Genomic DNA, 15,341 nt, shown 5'->3' on the forward strand with positions numbered 1-15,341 from the left:
GTGCACCACAATTATTGAGCCTGTGTTCTAAAGCCTGGGAGCCAAAACTGCTGAGTCCATTTGCCGCAATTGCTGACCTGAGCACACTAGAGCCCGTGCACCTCCAAAATTAGAGAAGCCACTGCAATGAGAAGCCTGCGCGTTGCAACTAGAGAGTAGCCCCTGTTTGCCACAACTAGGGAAAAGCCCACACAGCAACGAAGACTCAGCACAGTCAAAAATTAAAAATAAAAATTAAGAAAGACTGTGGAGCAACTAAAACAGCAATTTTAAAGGCAAAATGTGCAAAAACTTTCAATTCTAGACATTATAAATGTGAAACAGAACTCAATTTCTATTTTCCATGTAACATAAAGAGGAACTGACTACGTCTTCATTGGCTGACTGCTAAAGTCATCAATCCCCTGCTGGGAGGGTCTTCCCCATAAGGGAACACAGCAGACAGCTTGGATATCCTGAATCTGGGAAACCCATGGCATCAGCTTCTGCTTTCTCATCCATTGAGTTTCCACCACACCATGTACTTTTTTCCCTGGAGATTTCCTGTGGAAGACTGAGTTAACTCTCTTTTGGATAGGCTCTACTAACCATGGAAAAACCGCAGGCCCAGGGGACACCATAAAAAGCCACGGACCTGCCCGCCCAGTGGTTACCAGCTCGAGCCATGCTGACGCTCCTTCCCTCCAGCTGCTGTTCACCCATGAGGCTCCACCTGCTGCTCTCTGCGCTCTTCTTCTTGATCCTCTTATCCCCAGGTAAGGTGGCGGCTGGTTACCTGGATCCACAGTTCAGAAAGCTGTTGGGAGGGTCAGACAAGACCCTGGAATCAGTCTTGCAGATTCATAAACCTCATAGGATGACAATAGGGGAGGATGGTAGAGAGATCATTCCTTCGCTGTTAACCGAATGCTCGATGGCATCACATTCGGCTTTATCCTTACTTTGTAGCTTGCGATGTCTAGGTGAGGCACAGTGACCCATTGGTAGGCAGGTAGATCGGAAAGGATTGAATTCCATCAGCATCTATTGTTATATCTATTCAGTAGGTCAGAAAAAGATGGACAGAGACCTATCGCCAGGATTTAGTGCAGAGAATGCATCCTGGGGACTCTGTCCTGTAGGTTTGCCTCCTGAAGGAACTGACAAATCAGCATAATGATGAGCACAACTCTCATTACGGGGGAGGTGTAGCCATGATTATAGATGTAGGATGAACATTTAAAGAATCGGAACTACATATCTTTGGAAAGTGAAAGAAGCACTTATCACTGTATCAGGACTAAGGCATAACACAGACCTGTCTCATTTAAACTGGCCACTGGGCCACACTGTGTAAATGGCACAGACCCAGGAGAGGGTTTCAGAAAGAGAATTAGAGTCCCCAGTAAGGGGTTACTGAGAAGATCAAGTGCTGGTCCACATTTTAGGAAGGGCTTCTTATGTTAAACAGTATCGCACAGAATAGGTACCTCAACATAAATCTGGAGGCAATTAGGAGGATAATAGAGTTTGGAATATTAATGCATGTGCGATGCGGGAAGAAAATGATTGGGCTGGGAAATGGAGAGACCCTGTGACCTTAGATCCTTAGGGCAAAGAATAAATATAAGACCTTTGAGAGGAGCCCGAAAGACTGTAAGACAAACCACCCATGCCGCTATCTCTGTGTCCTCACTGCCCCTCCCTTGTGGCAGGTCAAGGGAGTTTGGATTTTAGTTAATTAGCTTTCTTTGAGAGCCCAGATCTCTGAGGGACTCTTAAAAATGTGATCTATAAATTCCTGAATGGTTCAGATCGTAAAGAATCTGCAATGTGGGAGACTTAGGTTTGACCCCTGGGTTGGGAAGATCCCCTGGAGGAGGGGATGACAACCCACTCCAGTGTTCTTGCCTGGAAAATCCCATGGACAAAGGTGCCTGGCCGGCTATAGGCCATGGGGTCACAAAGAGTCAGACACGACTGTGACTAGGCACGCACACATAAATTACTCAGCTTGCTTTCTTTGTCAAGGCAAGAATATATTTATTTGCTCATATGGGTGATTCCCATACCTTTAGTCTGTGAAGGTCCAAATATGTTATTTTTCCATTAACGAGTACTCACAGTGTCTTACCTTCCTGATCGTTCATAATAAATTCATTGCTTGTACTGGGTTTGCCATGTTCTTATGGTCTCAATTGAGAATGTGTTTCTGCAGCCATCCAAAGCTACCGCTGTAAACCTCTCCCCTTCTTTATCTCAGTTCCCGGGTTCCAGTCTTAACCAAACAGCAATGTGCAAAACCCAGGAGTCAGTCCCCATGTTAGGACTGGTGATCACAGCATTGAACTTCCAGGAAACCCTCCACCTACCAAACTGACCAATACAGAGGGCCCACTGCTCAAGTTTCAGTTCACAGACTGTTTTCCTTCAAGAAGGAAGTATTTTAGGAAATCGACCTATCATTTTCAAGAATAGAAATATTTCAAAGATATTCTTCAGGGTCCGTTTATTTCTACAATAGCAGTCACTTGAGAGCACTGAACCTATAATCTGGGCCAGAGTTTAAATCTTTCTTTCAACCTGATCATATTTGGTTTGTGCCTTTCAGTTATTTCTCAGTTTCTGATGCATTGATGGTACCCTGTGATTTCTGGCACCCCTACAGATTCTGTCAAAATGTTACTTACATCGTTCCCATGGCAACTGGGGAGATACAGAAGGAGGGGAAGAAACAGTAGGCTCAAGTCATCACAGAGTTTCCTTCTTACGACTTATGGCATGGCTCAAAAATTTCAGAACTATATTCATATAGTATTGATTGGACATTCTTCTCTTCTTTATGATTTTCATGGGATTGAAGCTAGTATTTTACTATGAAACATTATCTGGATTTTTGTGTGCAGACAAACTTTAACTTGGTTAAGGCAATACTCTTCCTATTTAAAAAATAATGTTTATCAGATGTCAATGTTGATTTTCTTTTCCATTCTCCCCTTCAAATACATATTTAACTTACTTGATCAAGTGGGTATATTGTCTATGTAATTCTGTTACAGTAAACAGGAACATCACCACCAAATTTTAATCAGAAAATATTGATTTATCATTCTTAGCTAGGAATGGCTTCAACAGGCAAGTATAAAACAATTAACGTGATGATACTAAAAACCGTCTTATTTAATAGACTCCATCCACTATTAAATGGACCTCATATTATTTCTTGAGTGGTAAAATCTTGACACTACGAAAATTCTCAACACACAGGTGAGTCCAAGTGAAGCTGTTAACTGTCTGTTTCTTAACTCCAGCTCTAGGTGGATTTTCCACTAGAAGACCAGTTTATTTAGCTCTGCCACTAGAGAGCTACTTAGTAAAATAACTTTTCTTCTGTATAAGTCACCAGGAGGAAATAATGGTCTGGACATAATGACCAATTTTCAGCTTTCTAATACCCTTTGCTTTTTAAAGATATAATTGAAAGGATCATTTAGCATGTCCACAAATTTAAGTTTCTCTGATACACTCCATGATGAAAATTTCTTTGTCCCTTTAGTTAGGTAGATCACATCTAACTTGGAAAGAAAAAATAAATTCTAGTTTCTGAGCTGATTGAAACATGAAGAGATTGAGAGGTTTTTTATTAGTTTAGAATAAACTGGTACTACATCTGAGTGGTACCAGATGTAGTACCAGATGTGGTACCACTGGGCTTCCCAGGTGGTGCTAGTGGTAAAGAGCCTGCCAGCCAGTGCAGGAGATGTAAGAAACATAGGTTTGATCCCTGGGTCAGGAAGATCCCCTGGAGAAGGGAATGGCAACCACTCCAGTATTCTTGCCTGAAGAATCCCATGGACAGAGGAGCCTGGCCCTCCCATAGGGTCACAAATAATCGGACATGACTAAAGTGACTTAGCACACAGCACATCTGAGTATCCACAGAGTTGTTTTTCCTGAAACTTCCCCCATCCCTTATCTAAATGGATTGGAGGAAAGAGGAGGTGAAAATGCCAAACATTTTAAAAGAAGAATAAGCACAGAGAAGTTGACAGAAGAAAACTGCAGTATTAACTATATGAGTCTGCAAGCTTCCTATGACCTACAGCCCCAGAATGATCTTGATCCCATTTAATCAAGGTCATCTCATTTCTTATCAAACTTATTTTTTCCCAATATGTTCCATCCACATAGGTCGTTCTGTTCTTCAAATAAACTAAGCAAAGGACCTTGCTCCCTATACACCTACCATACCTTCACGTGGATAACTACTTGTCTGTTTCATTTTCATCATTCAAATCTCAGTTCAAATGCTATATCCTGAGAAAGCCTTTCTTGGTCCATCTTATCAGCTCCATCTTCCAGACTATATCTGGCTTATTATTGTATTCTAACCACTTAACACTTTGTGAAATTATCTCGTCATTCTATTTTGTATGGTAAACTTTTCCTCACTGAATATAAGTTGCTGTAAGGATAAGAAACATTTCTGCCATTTTCACTCTTCTATTGCTAGTACAAAGAAAAATGCCTAGTGAATAGAAGACACTCGGCAAATACTGAAGATCCATATAAAGAAGTAAAATAGTAAGGATATTGTGTATTTAGAATATACATTTTGTCCATCCCTTTGTTGTTTCACTTCAACATTTACCAAAGTTATTTTTGAAGCTTAAAGATATAAGGAAAGGAGGGGAGTTTGTCAGTATTTTAGCTCTTGGGTAAAAAGGAGATAGTGAATGTGATGGAGCAATTGGATGGACATTTTGTCCAGTTTCTTTCCTCCATGTAGAATGCTCATGCTAGATCTCATCTAATCTCACACCTAGATTTACAGGTTTTTTTCCCTTCATGGACTAATGATTTTAATGGCTCTTCTTCTGCAGTAAGAAGTGGTATGAGTTCTGCGCGAAACAACTGTCTCAATCTGCAAGGCAATTGCAAAAGAGACACCTGCAGACTAACAGAGGATATAATTGGCTACTGCCAAAGAAGGTGGAAATGCTGTCGCTCTTGGTGGATTCTTTTGCCAGTTCCAACGCCCGCTATCTATTCAGATTATGTAGAACCTATTAAGCCTAAGATAAAATGAAACTTGGAAAAGCATCAAACATGAAACATGTTTGTGTCTAAAAATTTTAGAATATACACATTAAACACTGCTGGCTTTATTATCAACTTCCATCATCCCTTGTCAATAAAAATAAATAACTATATACTGATTTCAAATCAACCCAAATACTACTTCTTTGAAACTCACTTCAATCCAGAGAAATCCTCTTTGAAAGTAAGAAAGATTGATATTGACATACATACACAACAGTGTGTAAAGTAGCCAGTGGAAAGTTATTATAAAGCACAGGAAGCTCAACTGGGTGCTCTGCGATAACCCTAGATGGGTCGGATGGGGGTGGGGGCAGAGGCCCAAGAAGAAGGGGATGTGTGTATACATAGAGCTGAGTCACTTCATTGTATCGCAGAAACTAACACAACATTGTAAAGCAATTATACTCCAAACAAAGCATAATAAGAAAAAGTAAAGTCTATTTATGTAACAAATTTTCCAAAAAAATTATCTTAGAAAGATAAAAAACTTAACCAACAGTTTGCAAAAATGAAGACATCATTATATATGCAACATAACTAAATAGACACACAGAGAATTCAAAGGAAATTCAAAAGCTGAATATAGAGGAAATCTAGAAACTATCTGGGAGTGGAGGAGATATAAATAGGAAAATGCGAGAAAACTGGAACGAGGCAAGAGAAAATAATTTGGGGTGATAACATAAGGATTGTAACTGCATGGCAGATAACTCGAAAGGGATGAAACCAAAAAGGAGGGAACAAAAAGTTGAAGACCAACAGAAATAAGTATACTAACACATAAAATCTCAATTAACAACTCCCCCCCCAAAAGATATTTATGTCCTACTGCAATGAGGAAATATTGTGATCATACAGAGATTCTCAATTATTTTACTCCTCTACACAAATAATTTGCTTTTCTAGAACCTAAACATTTTACTGTAGAAAACATGGTAACCTCTCTCAGGGTATGCTGTCAATACCCCTTTTAAACAGACTTTTGATGTGTCACAACTTCTGACTACAACTTCATCTTCCTCCCTAGAGTCATACGGTCTCACTTTTCTTTCTTGAATGCCCTTAGGACTTGAGTTCAACAACATACCTCAAAGTTATTCTTAGAAGGAGTCAGTTTTCAGTCATATGGAACACTTTGATGATTAAGGAAGTGTGGTTTGGTAAGTGAAGACTCCCCATCTCTCATCCTATAATGCAGTATTTATGAAATCAACTAATGTTTGACATGGGAGATAAGAATACTCAATGGGAAAATGACAATCTTTCAAACAAATGGTGTTGAAAAAACTGGATAATCACATGGAAAACACTGAAATTGTACCCCTGTCTTATACTACAAATAAAAAAATTAACCTGAAATGAATTAAAGACTTAAACATAAGACCCTATATCATAAAACTCCTAAAAGAAAATAGGGCAAAACTCCTTCACATTTGCCTTGGCAACAAGATTTTTTGGAATATGACACCAAAAGCACCAAGCAAAAATTAACAAGTGAGACTTGATACATCAAACTAAAAAGCTCTGCACTGCAAAAGAAACAATCTACAAAAATGGAAAGGCAATCTACAGAATGAGAGAAAATATTTGCAAACTATATATCAGATATGGGTTAATATATATAAATACATAGGGAACTCATACAATTCAAAAACAGAAACCAAACAACCCAGTTTTTAAAAAATGGACAGAGGAACTGAACAGAAATTTCCCCCCAAAAAACATACAAATGACCAACAGGTACATGAAAAGGGTCTCAACATCACTAATTATCAGGAAATGCAAACAAAAACCATAATGAAATATTACCACACACCTATTACAATGGCTAGCATCAAGAAGACAAGAGCTAACAAGTGTTGGCAAGGATGTGGAAAAAACAGAACGTCTGTGCACTGCTGGTGAAATGTAAAATGATTCAGTCACTATGGGAAACAGCGTGGAGGTTCCTCAATAAACGAAAAATAGGGGGAAAGGCTGGGGGATGGTCCTCTTAAGCTTTTGGCATAGAGTCTTTAGACAATACATGGTGACTGAGGAAATACTGTGCTCTTTGACTCCTCTCCTTTTCTCACCAACCTTGTCATATGGGACAATTATACAAAGGGTTATAACGGATGAGAAAATTTTAGTTTTCAATGTGAACTAAGTGTATTTACCTTTCAGATTCTACTAAGAACATAGTACATTTGTGATATTGGCCTCTCTTTTAAAGAAATAACTTAAATACAGCTTCTTTTTTCCAGAAATGGACCTTAGGCAATTATTTTCTCCCTCATGTGGAAAAAGAGTCCCCTTGCAACTCAGAGGACTTTGGTAACAAGGACTTTACACTCAATGACCCTTCAAAAGATGCTGGCCAGAGATACTGATCTCTGAGAAACATGAGACCCACAGAAAAAGTACAGGATTAGCAATCTGGTCTCCAGTGGTTAGGTTAATTTGTCACCAGATTTAGAGAGCCCAGGGTTTCGAAACATTCCAGCAGAAGCTGTTTTATTTTCTTACTTGCTAAACTTCACTGACTAAAAGGACTCTTGGTCTGCAGAAGTAAATAAAAGGCGCTGTATCCTGCTGTTCCTGATTGCTCACTGCTCTACCAGGCATTCAACCATGAGGCTCCGTTTTTTGCTTTCTGTTCTCCTTCTCTCTTTGGCTCTCAAAAGGTAGGTGGCGAACAACTGTAGAGCTGGGTTTCTTAGGAGACCCACTCGGACACTGAGTTATACCATGGCCATCTTGACTCAGACCCTAACGCACAGTCTCAGGGATACCGAGGTCCAACATAAGCGTCCTCCTTAGAACTGATGGGGTCCAAATTGGGAAGAAAGACAAGGATTTCCACCAACAGAAAACAAGTTCCAAGAGCTCCATGGTTACAAAAAGGGGCTCAAATATAGGGGGGAGGGGGAGAAGTCTTGACATTTGACACAAGGATACAAATCAAGTAGCTTTCACAAGGGCCCCCATCTCCAAAAGAGACAGTTGGAATGGCAGCTATTGGGTCAGACTTGGTTAGTGAATCAAAGTGACCTGGAGTCTATTGGCAAAGGAATATTTGTGAAGGGTGCAAGTTAGGTGTGTAAGACAACTCAACAACAACCACACAAAAAAAGAATTCTATCAAACTATTAAAAACCAACAGGAAGCAAGGGAATTTGGAAAAAGCATGGAAATTTGGGATGAGCTTCAGTGGCAAAATTTTAAGTATAATGCAAAATAGGAAGGAAGCATTTTACCAGTCTGAGATACATCCTTGGTGCTCATGATTGAGAAGCTGGAATATTAAAGTGTAGATAAAGGAGAAAGGGAACGTGGTCATTTTCAGGCCAGTTTGTTCAGATCCTTGTAAAACTGATAAGACTGTTTTCTCCACTGTTCATGACAGGATGTTCCAATCCTTCAAAGTGACATCTGTGTTCATTTGGGTAACTCTCCCTCTTCCTTGAATCATCTATTCAGCTCAGTTCAGTTCAGCCACTCAGTCGTGTCCGACTCTTTGTGACCCCATGGACTGCAGCACACCAGGCCTCCCTGTCCATCACCAACTCCTGGAGTTTGATCAAACTCACGTTCATCGAGCTGGTGATGCCATCCAACCATCTCATCCTCTGTCGTCCCCTTCTCCTCCTGCCCTCAATCTTTCCCAGCATCAGGGTCTTTCCCAATGAGTCAGTTGTTCGCATCAGGTGGCCAAAGTATTGGAGTTTCAGCTTCAGCATCAGTCCTTCCAATGAATATTCAGGACTGATTTCCTTTAGGATGGACTGGTTGGATCTCCTTGCAGTGCAAGGGACTCTCAAGAGTCTTTTCCAACACCACAGCTCAAAAGAATCAGTTCTTCAGTGTTCAGCCTTCTTTATGGTCCAACTCTCACATCCATACATGACTACTGGAAAAACCACAGCTTTGACTAGACAAACTTTGTTGGCAAAGTAATGTCTCTGCTTTTTAATATGTTGTCTAGGTTGGTCATAGCTTTTCTTTCAAGGAGCAAGTGTCTTTTAATTTCATGGCTTCAGTCATCATATGCTTTGATTTTGGAGCCCCCCAAAATAAAGCCTGTCACTGTTTCCACTGTTTACCCATCTATTTGCCATGAAGTGATGGGAAGAGTCTTCAAATACAATCGAAGATATCCCCTTGTTTGATCTTTGCCTGATCTATGAATATCTTAGGATCTCTGACATACAGTTGTCCCCTCTTAAGGGAGTTCACATAATTCTCATCTTGGCCTCAGTTCTGTCAGAAGATGACACACTTGCAGTGATAGCCACTGTAAAATTATATGATGTTAAAATTAGACTTAAAATTAGAAGGTAATTTAATGCTTAATTCTTTAATTTTACAGATAAGAGAATTTACATCAACCAAAAGAAAAATATTTCACTAAGGTCATGTAGGTAGTGGCAATTGCAGCTGGAAACAAATATTTTTAAAAATTTTTTATTTTGAATTGGAGTGTAGCTGATTCTTTCTACTACTTTCTGTTAAAGGGCCTTCGTTCTGTCAGATCTCCCTCAGAAAATCACCTACTTTCTGTCAGAAAGTGTCTTCTTTCTGTCGACTTTCCTCATAAATCACCTCCTTTTTGTAGGAAAGCACATTCATTCTGTCAAGGTACCCCAGAAATTGCCTCATTTCTGTCAAAAAGAACGTTCTTTCCATCAGGTTGCCCTCAGAAAACCGCCTTCTTTCTGTCAGGTATCCCTCAGAAATTGCCTCCCTTCTATCTGAAAGCTCCTTCTTTCTGTCAGGTTTTCCCTCAGAAAATCACCTCCTTTCTGTCACATTTCCCTCAGAAATCACCTCTTTTCTGTCAGAAAGCGTCTTCTTTCTTTCAGGCTTTCTTCAGAAAATGACCTCCTTTCTGTCAGAAAGTGTCTTCTTTCTGTCACATTTCCCTCAGAAATTACCTCCTTTCTGTCAGAAAGCATCTTCTTTCTGTCAGGCTTTCATCAGAAAAATCACCTCCTTTCTATCAGCAAGGGTCTTCTTTCTGTCAGGTTTCCCTCAGAAATCGTCTCCTTTCTGTCACAAAATGCCTTCTTTCCATCAGGTTTCCCTCAGAAATCAACTCCTTTCTTTCAGTAAGCGCTTTCTTTCTGTTAGGCTTTCCTCAGAAAATCTCTTCCTTTCTTTCAGGAAGTGTCTTCTTGCTATCAGGTTTCCCTCAAACATCTCCTTTCTGTCACAAAGTGCCTTTTTTTCTGTTACCGTTTTCCTTTGAAATCGCCTCCTTTTTGTCATAAAACACCTCCCCCTCCCCATATCCCCCCCTCCCCGTTTTCCTCAGAAAATCGCCTCCCTTCTATCAGAAAGTGTCTTCTTTTTGTCAGTTTTCCTTCAGAAATCACTTCCTGTTTGTCACCAAATGCCTTCTTTCTGTCAGGTTTCTTTATGAAATCTCCTCCTTTCTGTCATGATATGCTTTCTTCTGTCAGGTTTCCCTCTTAAATTGCCTCCTTTCTGTCATGAAATACCTTCTTTTTGTCACATTTTCCTCAGAATTCACCTCCTTTCTTTCAGACTGCCACCTTTTTTCTCTGTTTCCCTAAGAAATCTGGTCATAACTGATGGAGATGAAACTACATTGTGTATAAGGAACAGCATGAAGGCCCATAGAAGGGAGTAGTAGTTTGTTTCAGAAAATGTGCATGGGAAATCTGTGATTATGTCAAAGTAAAAGCTGCAGGATGCAATGCTAAATCTGTAGGAATACTTCAAGAATGAGGTAACTTCTTCTAATGGTGTTCCAATGGATAACAACCTGCCTACCAGTGTAGGGGACATGGGTTCAATTGTAGTCCAGGCTGATTCCACATTCCACAGGGAAACTAAGCCTGTGTGCCCAAGTACTGAGCCTGGTACCCTAGAGCCCATGATCCACAAAGAAGAATCCATTGCAATGAGAAATCCGGCAGAGCAATTAAGAGTAGTCCCCACTCCTCATATTATAGAAAGCACAGGCACAGCAACATAGACCCAGTGCCACCAAAATCAAATAAAATAAAATGAGAACAACAAGGACAAGGCCTCTAGACTTTATACTTGGAAGTAGTAATCACCTGCATTGCTATCACCCAGGGGTTTCAGTTTACCCTCAAAGTAGGATCAAGTAAGAGTTTTAAACAGCCTAGAAGAACTATACAGAAAAAAGATCTCAATGACCCAGATAACCATGATGGTGTGATCACTCACCTAGAGCCAGACATCTTAGAGTGCAAAGTCAAGTGGGCCTTAGGAAGCGTCACTAGGAACAAAGCTAGTGGAGGTGATTGAATTCCAGCTGACCTATTTCAAATCCTAAAAGATGATGCTGTGAAAGTGCTGCACTCAATATGCCAACAAATCTGGAAAACTCAGCAGTGGCCACAGGACCAGAAAAGCAGTCTTCATTCCAATCCCAAAGAAAGGCAATGCCAAAGAATGTTCAAACTACTGTACAATTTCACTCATCTCGCATGCTAGCAAAGTAATGCTCAAAATTCTCCAAGTTAGGCTTCAATAGTTTGTAAACCGAGAACTTTCAGATGTTCAAGCTAGATTTAGAAAAGGCAGAGAAACCAGAGATCAAATTGCCAACATCTGTTGGATCATCGAAAAAGCAAAAGAATTCCAGAAAAACATCTACTTCTGCTTCATTGACTAGACTAAAGCCTTTGACTGTGTGGATCACAACAAACTGTGGAAAATTCTTCAAGAGACGGGAATACCAGACCACCTGACCTGCCTCTTGAGAAACCTGTATGCAGGTCAAGAAGCAATAGTTAGAACTGGGCATGGAACAACAGACTGGTTCCAAATTTAATTACAAACTTTTATGGCATGCAAAGCTCAGAATGCAACCTTCTTCCTAAATAAAGATGCAACCCCATACTCATCAACAAAAAAGGCACCTATTTTGAGTGATTTACTTAGGGTTACAGTAAATCTGTATTCAAGTATACCTCCCCCCCGGGGCTCCATTTAGAGTGTACAACCGGCATTTGCAGCTCAGTTACCAAATTTAGAAGTCATAAAACATAACTATGTCTAGAATTTGAGGCTTTTGAGTAATGTCACTTCAGAGCTATGCTAATTTTGTAGTGGTTCTATACCAAGTTGCCACTGATACCATAGCTTAAAACAGCAAAGTGTATTATCTTAGACTTCTGTTGGTTTGAAATCCAATGTGAGTCTCACTGGGCTAAAGTCAAGGTGTTGCCAAGGCCACATTCCTTCTGGAGGCTCCTAGATACCACCCTCATGCCTTCCCAAATGGCATTATCTGAGCCTCCTCCATGGTTGCATCTCCCTCTGGCTCTCTTCTGACTCCATCCCATTTTCCACTTAAGGACCCTTGTCCTGACACTGGACCCATCAGGATAATCCAGGATAATCTCTTTATTTTAAGGTCATCTGATGAGTAACCTTAATTTCATTGGCAACCATAATTTCTCTTCCCACAAAACCTAACACATTCACAGGTTCCATAGACTGCACATGGACATCCCTCATGGGTCTCTGCTCTGCCCACTCAGAGCTTTGACTTATGCCTCATTCTATAGAGAAAGAGGAGCCCAGCATTGCCATGCACTCATCACACACACAGTTAACATACAGTCCTTTAATCTCTAACTCATCAATGAATGTATCTTTATTGGCAATCCATGGTAGGTGCAGTCAGGATACAAGATACTTGAACAAACCACAGACCCTGACTTCCAAGGACTTACATGCTAGTGTTCACCAGGTGTGAACTTGGTATATGAGGAAAGGATGTCAAAGTCAAACAAGAACATTTCTCAAATCTTTACCTGGCAACCCAGCAGGAGAGAATAAAAGCAACCATGGCCATTGTAATAAAAATGCATAAGAACACACCAGCAAATTATGACTGTATAAATAAAGCACAATCATATATTTTGGAGGCATGATTACATAGCTATTAAGAACAAGGTGTTTAGTCTTTAGATAGAGCTGGTTTCAAGTCTTGACTAAAACTTTGGAATCAAGTAGTTATAAAATCAAGTGTTATAAAAGCCTCAGTTTCCTCTTCAATAAAATGCAAATAATACCTATTATGATGAGTTTTGTATAAAGCATATGTACAGAGCTTAGAGCATAATGTGGCTCCTAAAATGTGTTCAATAATTACAGTAATTACAATCACTAAAAGTTGGAATTTACAGGAGATTATACACCACAAAAACTTATCACTGAACCTGAGTCATAAAATGAAAGTGTAAGAAAGGAATGAATTGTTTTAAAAATGTCTCAATAACCTAAACTCACCCATCTAAAGAGAATCTAGCTGAAAAACTTAACTCCCTGATATTTACACAAATTACATTTAAGACTCTGGGAATAAAAAGGGACTTCTTTCCCCCTATTCTCCACAAAAGAAAATGATAAAAAATGATTTTATCAATCAGAAGTTGATCTTTCCAGATGCTAATGGAGGACATCTTGATATATACAGAATAGCCTTAGCTGGTAAATCATAAAAATAGAGTTATAAGAATGGAATTTCTCCAAGTAACTTTCTGTTCAAATGTGTAAACTCATATTTGACCCCAGAGAGTGTGTGTATGTGTGTGTGTCTCTGAAGAAATATGGTTTCGTGATATGTAATAAATCAACAGAAAATTAGGATTTTGTCCTCACTGTCACTTTGTTCTAGTTCTTTCTTCATAAAAGGTTCATAGCTATAAAATTGCTGCTTACATTTTATATGACCATCCTCATGAAATTACACAATGCAAGGATTCTATCATGCATGGTCAAGTAAATGATGTTTAGAGAATAATCAAATCATTTGGTGTTGACAGGTAGAGCTCTTCCCCACTGACAGTTTTGTATTGTATTGCAATACAAAATTCTTCTAAACACACTCGAGGGACTTCCAATGCAGGGGGCTCAGGTTCAATCCCTGGTCAGGAAACTAAGATCTATGCAGCATGACCAAAAAATTTTAAAAAATAGTAGTAAAAAAATTAAACATACTTGAGTGGAATGTTTGATCCCTCAGACAAGCACAATCTGCTTTCTTTGTATCCAATTAGAAAGTGAATCTAGCCCATTAAAAGAGTATAATGGCAGGTCACTCAGGAAAAGCAGCTTTAAAATTATTGCCTAATCCAACACAGATATGTTTTAAAGATTGGGGCAGGTGGGCCAGGAGAAAGGAACTGGGATTGTGGGAAAAGACCTGATGAATTACCCAATGTGAGAAGGACTCAACGTGTCTCTGTCAGCTTAGGAGACAGAGGACAGGAGCATCAAGCCAAGGAATGTGGTGGGGTGTGTGTGTGTGTGTCCGTGCGTGCACGCGTGTGCGTGCGTGAGCGCTTAGCCACTCAGTCATGTTCAACTCTTTGTGACCCCATAGACCATAGCCTGCCAGGCTCCTCTGTCCATGGGATTCTCCAGGCAAGAAATACTGGAGTGTGCTGCCATTTCCTTCTCCAGGGGATCTTCCTGATTCAGGGATCAAACCTGTGTCTTCTGCATTGGGAGCCAGGTTCTATACCACTGAGCCACCTGGGAAGGCCTATGGTGGCCTCTAAAAGATGGTAAAAGGAAGTGGATTTCCTGCCAGAAATCTTTAGGAGGAGCACAGCTCTGGCAATATCTTGATTTTAGCCCAGCAGGACCCGTGTTGGACTTCTAAACTACACAACACTTAGAGAACAAATGTGTGTTGTTGTTAAGCCCCTAAGTTTGTGGTCATTTGTGAAAGCAGCAACAGAAAACCAAGACAAATATTAACTGAGAGGCTTATAATATCCTGAGGTGAACTATAAAGACAGGGAGATCCCAGTTTATCTAAGCTTTTCAGCAAATATTCATTTCTAGTGAGGGTTGCCAGATAAAATACAGGACTCACAGTTAAATATAAACTTCATATAATCAATGACTATTTTTTAGTAAGAGAATATGCAGTATTTGGTACAGATATACAACAAATTGCCCATTATGTCTGCAATTAAAATTTAACCATGTCCTGTAATTTTACTTGCTCAATCTGGCAACCTTATTTTTAATTCACATATGTGGGACATTCCAGCGATTACCTCTGCTCAACAGAACTGTTTCCTGCCAGCCACACTGAAACCCACTTCTTAACAATTCTCCCCCTGTATTTCAGGTCTAATTTATCATGCACAGCCTGTCTTTCTCTGTGATAATAGGGTTGCTGGCTTCCATCTCTAGTGATGGGATTACTGTCATGAATTGCAAATAAAGGTCTGTGGAGTTTTTGCTAAATGTGACAG

The 15,341-nt window shown here is 39.9% G+C and overlaps 1 protein-coding gene across 1 annotated transcript; it reads left to right on the forward strand.

Moving 5' to 3' along the window:
• The first annotated feature begins 664 nt into the window (after positions 1–664).
• Positions 665–5,068, forward strand: DEFB109B (defensin beta 109B). Its single transcript, XM_043454671.1, has 2 exons — positions 665–755; positions 4,863–5,068. Exons 1-2 carry the CDS (start codon positions 665–667, stop codon positions 5,066–5,068), a joined length of 297 nt encoding a protein of 98 aa, XP_043310606.1.
• Positions 5,069–15,341: the final 10,273 nt, after the last annotated feature.

Source organism: Cervus canadensis, chromosome 31, assembly GCF_019320065.1.
Source record: "Cervus canadensis isolate Bull #8, Minnesota chromosome 31, ASM1932006v1, whole genome shotgun sequence".
NCBI lineage: Eukaryota > Metazoa > Chordata > Mammalia > Artiodactyla > Cervidae > Cervus > Cervus canadensis.